Here is a 10,514-nt window from a genome sequence, read left to right as displayed (position 1 = left end):
AAGAAATTTTAATTGGACAAAGATTTGGTAAAATTAAATCTTATTATAATATAAAAACAATTCGGCATTCATCGCACATATTATTAGCGATAATAATATTAATATACACAAAATAATTGCAGCATCTTTTTCTCGGTCACCAATATTCATTCCCATCGACTTTTTCTCACTCTCTTCCTCTCTCCTCCGGAAGCTTGTGTATCCTGAGTTTTTGATTGTTCCGTATTTGGCTTTGGAGGTACAGGAGGTGGTGGAGGCATTATCACTGAAGGTCGCGTAATAGTTTGTTCCCACGTGTGATCTGATGATGCCCGGAACTGAAAATCAATTCTCACATATCATTCGAAATTTTGTATTCTATGTAAATGATCATTTATTCTATATATTGAAACGAAATTTACTTGAGAATTGTATTGACTACGGAATGCAGCTTTCATGGCTGATAACCGATCACTACCTGGTCCGTGTCTTTCTAATTTTTTAACAACTTCACTTATGTCCTTCGATCCTTGTGATGAGGAACTGCAACTCTAAATGATAATTTAATTAAATTTAAAGATTTTAAACATCATAAACAAATTTGAAAAGAAAATTCAAAACAGATTTTAATAAATAAACACCGATGTCGAAGAAGGTTCCGGTCTTCCCCTAAATCCAAGTCCAGCTCCTCCAACATTTAAACTCTTTCCTTTTCCACCTTTAAATCTTGATTTGCGAAACCAAGCACTTTGCATTGCTAAATCCATAAGGCTCTTTGGTACTTCTTGATTCGCACCCTCCAAATTTCGAACTAAATGACCAGCAAATTCTTTGTCTTTTTCCGTTACAAGAGTATATGCTGTTCCTTTTTCACCTGCTCTACCTGTTCTACCTATTCTATGTGTATGAGTATCGATATCTCTAGCGACATCGTAATTAAGAACGGTTCTGATATGTGGAATGTCCAAACCTCGAGCTAGAAGGAGAGATTGAAACGAGTTATGAAATTAATTAATAAAATTATTGAATTTAAAGTAAGAATATAATTACCGGCAACATCAGTAGCAACTAATGTACTGACTTCTTTTTTTTTAAAAGCCGTTATTACTTTGTTTCTTTCAATTTGATCCATATCACCATGCAAAAGTAAAACATCAAATTCTTTTAATTTAAGATTATTCGCAAGTTCTTCAGCATTGAGCTATAAAAAAGGAAGAACAATTAGAAAAATTGATCGATTATTGGTTTCATCTGATAAGCTATGTCACAGTTGCTGACCTTTTTAGTTACGAAAATTAATAAACTACCAGCGCTTAAAAATTCAATCAGATTTTGCAATAACCATGTCCATTTACCGGTTGGATTATTATTGAACACTATCACGTGTTGTGTGACGTCGGCATTCGCTTCACCGACGTCCCCTTGGACTATCCTAACTGGATCCGTTAAAACGTCCCTAGCAAGCTTTTCTACCCTCTTTTTGAAAGTTGCACTGAACAACAATGTTTGCCTGTCTGGTCTTACATGGTTACATATAGAACGCACTTGCGGCTCTGGAATTAAACAGAGCGGTAACAAACAAAATAAAAGTATTATTAATAGAAACTTTCCTGACTGCAAGTTTCCCAACAACCGCACAAAATCGATGAAGAAAAAGATTTTTTTTTCTCCTATATTATAATATTATTAAACGATAATATAACAATATATTTACCAAAACCCATATCGAACATTCTATCAGCTTCATCCAATACCAAAAATGTTACTCTGGTCAAATTTGTAGCCTTCATTTTAACTAAATCTATTATTCTACCCGGTGTTGCGACTACTATCTCTGCACCTCCTTCCAATGCTTTACTTTGTTCCCATTTGCTACCTCCGCCATAGCAACAGCATACTTGAACATTATATACTTTTCCAAATTTTCTTGCTTCTTGGTAAATCTGTGAATAAAATATACTCCATGAATTTGTCTTTAGGAGATAGTATTTATATTATATTAACGTTATGATTACTTGTTGCGACAATTCTCTTGTAGGAGCAAGAATTAAACCGATAGGTCCGTCACCTTCCTTTAATTCTCTTTGATCCATAATGTGAACCAACATTGGCCAAATAAAAGCTGCTGTTTTGCCACTACCAGTTTTTGCTATACCTATTATATCTCTGCCACTCAGTGCGGCAGGAACTGCTTGAGCTTGAATAGGAGTAGGTTGAGTATATTCGTTTTTTCTAATAGCTTTGATCAACGCATCATCAAAACCAAAATGACCGAAACTGGTGACCGGATTTGGCGGGGATGGACCAGATACTTTTATCCCTAAAGTTTTTCTTAAATCGTCAACCTGTTGCTTATTTAAATTAGCAATTTCATCGTGAACGTTATAAAAATTTTTCTCGAAAGATTCGTATTGTATCTCGCTATGATCGATAGGTGGTAAAGGATCTATCTCCTTTTTTTTTGGAATCGCGATTGGATTCCCGTCTTCGTCGTATTCGATCTCTTGATCAGATTCCTCTTGTTGCAAACCCGCGGTTGGATTTTCTTCCATATACCTAATCAATAATTCGTTATTTCTTTTCTCGAATTTTTTTTCTTATAACACATTAAGAAAATTAATAGAACTCTTACCTGTAATAACTCTCTTCATCGTCCTCACCATCAATATCCGCTCTGAATCCTTTAGATTTCTCTTCTTTTCGTTCATCTTCAGCCAGTTGAGCTTCGTAATTATTTTTTTTAACTTCCGCATCTATACCAGCCATAAATGCATCTAGAGGATCTTCTTCACTATCGCTATCTTCCTTTGGTGTTGATTTTTTCATCCAATCATAAGTGGGAGATCCAGGCGCCGGAATATATTCCAAGGAGTATGGTGGAGGATCATCGTCATCCTCAAAATATCTAATTTTACCCGTTAGTTTTGCATTTGTCTTTGCATTTGATCTCTTCTAATTTCTTTATATTTATACTCACTCTTCCTCAGTTTTGCTACGTTTCTTTGGCATTCCCCAACATGCAGATAAAGCATTTTCAGTGATGGAATTCATAGTATGATAGCCTTGTTTGCTTAGAGCAGAATTTGGTGGAGGTGGTGGTACGTTAGAACCACTTCTCTTTGTGCCAGTCATTTGAAAGCCGGCAAACCCAAAGCCTTTTGGCTTATTACCCCCTCCACGGTGATAACTCATATTTATTTTATTCTGTGCCAAAATGTGAGTATATTATCACTTATGTACCCCAAATTTATTCTTATGCTAAAACAGCAAAGAACTCAAGCGAATCATATATTCACGAATCATCTTTAATTATTCTACTTTTTAATGCAATCATCATTATTCCACAGTTTCTCTTCGATTCAAAGAAACATATTTTATCACTTGCACGATTAAATATCAATAAAATACATTGTTAATAAACACATTTTGAATGAAGACACAAAATATATACATATATATATATATGACAAAAAGTCAATTGCACAGCCTATTATGTTTTATTTATATCAATTACAATAATAAATATGATGTGCAAAATGTAAAAATATATCGTATAATATCAACAAGATCGTTTCAAAGCTATTAAAAAATCCTTTCCATTGAATTATTATATTTATTTTTTCTGTTTAAACGTAAAGAATGAGGTTAGAACACCTTCGTAACCTACTAATATGTCGAAGAATGTTTAAATACATATACTTTATGTACAAACACTATTTCACTATTCGAATGATATTTTAGAGCGATTACTAAAAGCGAATCTACCTTACACAAATACCCTTCAAGAAGTTACTTTACATCTAACAAAATGCTCCAAATACTTCCAATATCGAACAAAAGTTTGTAGTATATATTACAACATAGACGGTGCTGCCCCCATATGGAGTTATTGCTATCCTGCATCATCTGAATGGTATAATTTTAAGAATTTAAAATATATATATATATATATATATATATATATATATATATATATATATGTACATTCTAATGAATAAAATTCATTTTACAATTTGTAAATTAAAAAAAAATTCAATAGTATAATTTTTAAAAGTAGTATTCAAAATATGATAGAATTCTTTTACATTAGATATAGAAATATTTGTCAGATAGCATTTTCTCACGTATATTATATCGAACAATAATTAATTAATATACAATGATAAATTATTTTTAATTGTAAATTAAAATATAAATCGATCGTAACATTATAATTTATCGATAATCATTTTTCTCACACATAGAGCTAAATTCAGTAAGTCTCCTAGAAATAAATAATCACGTATCAGGTCAAAAAAGAATAAAAAGAAAATCAATTTCCAATTGATTAGATATGAGGAGATACGGTAGGACAAGTTCTTCTATATTATCGCGACAATGTCAATTAAAAGAATATTCATTCATATTCTTGTGGTCGAATGACATAAATAGTTTTATCACAGCTGAATCGATCGAACATCCGAGCCTGCGTGCTAACGGAGGCGCCATGCGACTTCTTCGTAGATTTCAGCGTCCGTCGTAATCTCGTTCGTTGCAGTTTAGATTTTGTCATAATCGGTCAAGCCTCGAACAATTGTGAATCGAAACGAATATAATCAATTCCATGTAAGTAGAAAAATAATTTATTAAACGTACGATTGGCGGAATGGCAATGCGTTTTCTAAACAAACGTCCATTCTCAAATGTTCCTTATCGGTAACGATAATCAGCAGTTTTGACATTTGATTCACGAAAAATTTGTAAACTCGAGTTACGAATTACTCGTGTGAAACGCATTGCAATTTCCAAGGAATGTAATATTTGTTTGACAAGAAAATTCTAAGAGAAGTTATGTTTAAAATAAGTGAAAATGCCATCGGTACGCCGAATGATCCTCGGACACGTTATGTCCGGTTTATGTACCAAAATGAATCGCACGAAAAAACTCCAAGGAGATTTACTCGAAACTCCGATGAAAAGATGTCTTTCCACCTTCGATATTACTCTACTCGGTAAGCATATCCTTTTCTCGTTCATTTTCAATCGTAAGGACATGCACGGCCACCTATCGTCGTACGAGATAAAGTAGTTTCCTAACCGGAATAATACAATTGCATACACAGTACTATATTACGTATTTCCGTACTTATTACTTCCTTATATATCAAGTTAAATAATATGAAAAATTCTCACTCTACTTTACAACATTTGACATATATATATTTATATGTTATATACATATATAAATTTATCTTCCAGGCGTTGGTCATATGGTTGGCGCTGGAATCTACGTTTTGACAGGAACAGTAGCTCGCGACACGGCCGGCCCAGGCGTAGTTTTAAGCTTTTTACTCGCCGGTATAGCTTCTTTATTAGCAGCGTTGTGCTACGCTGAATTTGGTGCACGAATTCCTAAAGCTGGTAGCGCTTACGTTTACACGTACATCTCTGTCGGTGAATTTTGGGCATTCGTAATCGGATGGAACATTATATTAGAGCACATGATCGGTAAAGACGATCCCTTTAAATTAATTATCCCCTCGAATTCATCCCACAGATCGATAGAATTGATGCGTATGAAATTTTTTCCGTACGGAGAATAGGCGCGGCATCCGTGGCAAGGGCTTGGAGCGGATATGTCGATTCTTTGGCAGGGGGATCGATCAGCAATTACAGCCGTCGAATAATGCACGGGTACACCATGGCAGAACCGCTTGGAAGCGTTCCAGACGTTTTAGCCGCCGCGTTATGCCTGTTTTACGCGATGCTGCTAACATTGGGCGTTAAGAGTTCGGCAACGGTCAACTCCTTGCTCACGCTCGTGAATCTTGGGGTGATGGGATTGGTGATCGGATTAGGATTCGCCTACGCGAAACTTTCCAATTGGAGTTGCGAGCATGGAGGGTTCTTACCCTATGGATTCACAGGCGTATTAGCAGGTATTCCCTTATTCATTTATGCGGCGAATACCATCTTTATACATATATAAATAGGTGCTGCGACGTGCTTCTACGCGTATGTCGGCTTCGATTCTATCGCTACTTCCGGGGAAGAGGCACGCGATCCTGCATACAGCATACCCCGAGCAACGTTATTTTCGATGACAATCGTGACTGTTGGATATGTATTGGTTGGCGCCGCTCTCACCCTGGTCATACCCTATTGGAAGATCAATCCCACCGCTGCCCTTCCCGAGGCTTTCTCGTCGATTGGGATACCATGGGCGAAATACGTGATAAGGCAAGAGGGATCGAATAATAAATTCCTTGTATTACAATAATAATCGAAAATGATTATTTTTCAACAGTATTGGGGCATTGTGCGGAATGACGACAACCCTGTTCGGATCTTTGTTCTCGTTGCCGCGGATAATGTACGCAATGGCTAACGACGGTCTACTGTTCGGCTTCCTCGGCCACATTAACAACCGTACCCAAGTACCCGTCCTCAATTTGGCCATCAGCGGTTTCCTCAGTGCCTTAATCGCCTTGCTCTTCGACCTTCAACACTTGGTCGAGTTTATGTCCATAGGCACGTTCCTGGCCTACACCATCGTCTCGGCCAGCGTCATCATCCTCAGATATCGGCCTGAAAAGGTCACACCCTCCCCGTCCAACGCCGGCACCCCGAGCAGTTTGACGTCGCCACCCACCGAGGGGGCAGACTCCAACAGCGATTGCAACAGCGTCACGTCTGCCGAATCCGAGGCACGTGATTTGTATATACATTTACATTTACATTTACATTTATTTTATTATATACACATATTATATATAAATTTAACTTTGCAGCTCCTAGACTTGAGCGAAGGCACGGGTAAGCTTAAATCCCGATACATTTGGCTGGCCAACTTCCTGGGCAGTTGCAAACCAGGGGATGTGGTGACGGGTTCCGTGATGATATACACGGCGGGCTGCATCTCCCTGTGTTTCCTCTTCATACTGATATCCCAAACGTACTTTGCCCCCGCGTTGTGGGACTATTTCGTCCTGGCAAACGTCATCCTCTTGTTGATCGGAAGTAAGAAGAGGAATTTTCGAATTTTCTCGATCTCAGATTCTTTATCAACTCGTGTTCAATTCAATTCCACAGGCCTTTTCGTTATCATCGCCCACCAACAATCTCCCCCCACCGGTAAATTCCGCGTCCCGATGGTACCCGTTATACCAGCCCTCAGCATCTTGTTCAACATTGGCTTGATGTTCCATTTGTCGCTTTTGACGTGGCTGCGATTCCTCGTTTGGATGGTAGTCGGTGAGTCGATCCTTCCTTGAAAGATCGGGACGTGAAAATTAATTGGAAGAAATTGTTACAGGGATGTTGATATACTTTCTATACGGGATTCACTACAGCAAAGAGGCGGCGAGCCCCAACTCTTACTCGATACTGATGGCCACCTCGGAGGCGGGGAGGGGCGCGAAATGGGGCGCCACGTTACGGGTGAACCAGAAAAGCGATAAAGTACCGATATTGAACGAGGAAGATTTCGTACATTAGGGAGATTAGAGGGAACCGTGTGTCAGGGAACCGTGTAAAGACGTGTGCCGAAACGATGCTGAAATGTAAGTAAATTATATATTACGTAGAGGAATTTTAGGAGGAATTATTAGAAAGAGAGGAAAAAAAAAAATACTTGACCATTGTATCTCCCTGTATACGTACACACGCCGATTTGAAATTTAAGTATATAATATCTTTGTACATACCGACTGTGTAACGTTATGTAAAGAAAAGAAAAAAAAAAGAAATGCCAATTCCATTCAATTGCATCCCCGTGTTAGAGAAGCTTCTTTTGTCTAAAAGGAAAAAAAAAAAATTAAGCGATTCAATTGTGGATGTGGATCTCTGGCAAAGGGTACGTTGATTACATTTAATCATGAATGATTTTCAATTGAATTTCGTTCCTAATTTAATTTTTTATTATCAGTAATATCAGAAGTTTTGTTGGGAATATAGTTCTTGTATGTATATTATTATCGCGCACAAGTTTGAAGTGTATACAAGTCCTTTTGCATTTTACAGGTGTATTATTTAACATCCTGTCTTGTGACACGATGTAGGTACGCAAAATTATGTATGTATGTGCCGATTGTACATTGAAACGAACATTTTATTTCTGTACTTGTACAAAAATGCATAACTAAATTTAACTTTAAAAAAAAATATATATATATATAAAATACAATAGTATGATTTAGTATGATTGTAAGGAGGAAATCGTATTTTCAATAAATTTTAATTTCTGATAATCGTGTCTGGTCTGATCTGAAGAAAAATTCAGGATATATTTGTGAATTAGGATCAAAAAGAAGAAGGAGAAAAAAAAGTATATATATATATAAAGGCCAGATTAAAAAAAAAAAAAAATGTTAACGCTTTGGCGCAAGGATCGAAAACATGGTGCCTTGGGAACGGATAGACTAATTATATACAGTAAGATGTACGAATCTAAAAGCATGACAATAGATTCGCCTGTTATATGGCGAGCGATTAAATTTAAGATTAATTATATACACGGATTTGCTAAGCACGTGGATTGCCCGGTGGCGATATATCATCGTTACGTTATAACTGAGTAAATAACTTCTTTAACTTATTTGATAAACCTCTTTCAAGATTAGAACAAGTTTCACTTTGCAATTTTATTACTTTAACCAATTAATCGTAATCGCAGTGATTCCGATAAAAATCAGAAGAATGTTATTCTTGAGAGATTCCTCTAGGATTGACGACCGTTCCTAATACACCAATTTATTACACGATCTCTCTTATGTTGAGAAAAAAGAGAAAAAAAAAAAAAAGAAAAAAATATGTAAAATATAAATTTGACGTAAAAGAAACGATTAATATATCGCATCTAAAAAAAAAGTTATCGTTTCTCGATTTAATTAAACAACTAACTATAGCATATTATATGCATTATTTTGACAGTCCTTCGCTCAGCAGATCCAGCAAGGATCGATACTATACCGTAGCAGATAATGTAATCGATGTTACGTAAGAAAGTGTATTGGTACATCTTAAAGGTTTACCACCTTTAATCGTCAAAGCGACGTAGATGTTATATAGACGAAGAATAACGTAGCAAACACCATAATTACGTTTTACGTAAGGTTTAAGGTGATACGTTTTACGGAGGAGAATGTATCGCTTCGGACGAGTCACGCGAATAGGTTATTATTCTTTTCAGGACTCATCGTTGTAATACGATCCGTGTAAAAAACATCGCGCGACTTTCCATCCCAAATATTTCTTCCCGCTTTCCGCAAATTTGTACAGTCTTTTTTCCGTACATAAGTTCCGTCTGGAGCGATCCATCTTTAAAATAGACAGTGTATAAAGGAGAAAATTCAATTGCGCAGATTATTTTCCTCGAGATGAAGTTCTTCAATTATCCTTTTATCGCACAATTGCCAAGTACAATAGCCAACGTATGCGTAATTATTGAATTATTGTATATATACAGCAGATTAATTAACTGGTGGTAATCACGTGAATACGTACAAAATTATGACAGTCGTTAGAAAGGTATTGTAAAAAAAGGAAAAAAAAAAGGCACTGTACGTGATTATCGTGTGCATGTAATCGTTTATAAAGATGGTACCAAAAATTATTGTTAGTGTTCTGTACTATATATATATATATATACATACATGCATACTGTGTCTTCTAATATAAAATATTTGTCATTGAAAAATCATTTGTTTTTTTTTTAATGGCAATTAAATGTTCCACAATTACAATTGCATTTAATTAAACGTATCCTTTTAAAATACACACAAAAATGTATGTTTATTCTTGGAGCGATATATCTTTGACAATACTGACTAGAAATATGCGATTTTAAAATATCTCAAATTTGATCGATGTTTGATCGAATTTCAAAGTAAGGGTCATTAATAATGTAACATGACAAAGATTTACGAGCAAATATTGATCCATATAAAAGAGCAAGGCTTATGCCCGAGGATTTTAGAACGGATTCCGAAGTCAAAGTAAAAACGTGCAAGATGTTCGTCAAGTTGATACTGCTCGTCTCAATGATGTTTACCTTCGTTTGCGTACGAAGTATCGAAAACGAAGTTCAGCATTTATCATTGTTCTCCTCTATTCATCCCGACTCTATCACGGATGCTGAATCAGTCGTCACCGTAAATATCTTTTCGCTATCCTTCTTATAATTTTTAATCTTATAATTTTAAAGAGTTAATTTATATTTGTTAAATGCTTATTTATTGTATAAAAAAATAACTTCCTTCTTTAACTTTTTATTAATCAAGATTAATATAATAAATGAATATAATCGTAGGATGGACGCTGCGTTCTTCCACCGACCACCCATGCAAGTATAAATATACCTCCTAATCATCACAAAATAATGAATTCGGATATGGCACGCCTCAAGAAAAGAACGCCAAGTCACAAGGAACAAGATCAGCAACAAGATTTACGACCTGGATGTTGTGGATAAAAAGTGGATTATTCGTCATCGATAAATTCTTTCTCGTGAATATTTGTTTTGAAAGTATTTACGTACAAATTATAGATGGTATTTA

At 35.8% G+C, this 10,514-nt stretch overlaps 2 protein-coding genes across 4 annotated transcripts; one reads left to right on the top strand and one right to left on the bottom strand.

Moving 5' to 3' along the window:
• Positions 1–23: 23 nt before the first annotated feature.
• Positions 24–3,880, bottom strand: LOC551822 (ATP-dependent RNA helicase DDX42). Of its 2 annotated transcripts, XM_006557846.3 has the most exons (10): positions 3,745–3,880; positions 2,957–3,183; positions 2,612–2,884; positions 1,995–2,535; positions 1,694–1,922; positions 1,258–1,532; positions 1,030–1,180; positions 621–955; positions 402–530; positions 24–317 (listed from the first exon to the last, which is right to left on the bottom strand). In XM_006557846.3, exons 2-10 carry the CDS (start codon positions 3,169–3,171, stop codon positions 147–149), a joined length of 2,319 nt encoding a protein of 772 aa, XP_006557909.1. In that variant the 5' UTR covers positions 3,172–3,183; positions 3,745–3,880; the 3' UTR covers positions 24–146. The 2 variants fall into 2 exon arrangements, with proteins under 2 accessions (XP_006557909.1, XP_624210.1); XM_624207.6 differs by having other exon boundaries at positions 2,957–3,846.
• A 528-nt stretch (positions 3,881–4,408) lies between these two features.
• LOC551796 (cationic amino acid transporter 4) lies at positions 4,409–10,405 on the top strand. Of its 2 annotated transcripts, XR_003305975.1 has the most exons (10): positions 4,409–4,584; positions 4,824–4,970; positions 5,218–5,466; positions 5,562–5,897; positions 5,952–6,198; positions 6,266–6,665; positions 6,750–6,978; positions 7,051–7,212; positions 7,274–7,520; positions 10,268–10,405. XR_003305975.1 is itself a non-coding variant. In XM_026444761.1 (9 exons), exons 2-9 carry the CDS (start codon positions 4,829–4,831, stop codon positions 7,453–7,455), a joined length of 1,947 nt encoding a protein of 648 aa, XP_026300546.1. In that variant the 5' UTR covers positions 4,409–4,584; positions 4,824–4,828; the 3' UTR covers positions 7,456–9,500. The 2 variants fall into 2 exon arrangements, 1 of the variants encoding a protein (XP_026300546.1); XM_026444761.1 differs by lacking the exon at positions 10,268–10,405 and having other exon boundaries at positions 7,274–9,500.
• Positions 10,406–10,514: the final 109 nt, after the last annotated feature.

This window comes from Apis mellifera, linkage group LG13 (genome assembly GCF_003254395.2).
Source record: "Apis mellifera strain DH4 linkage group LG13, Amel_HAv3.1, whole genome shotgun sequence".
NCBI lineage: Eukaryota > Metazoa > Arthropoda > Insecta > Hymenoptera > Apidae > Apis > Apis mellifera.
Note: the sequence above shows the minus strand (reverse complement) of the source record. Positions and strands in the feature narration are given on the sequence as shown.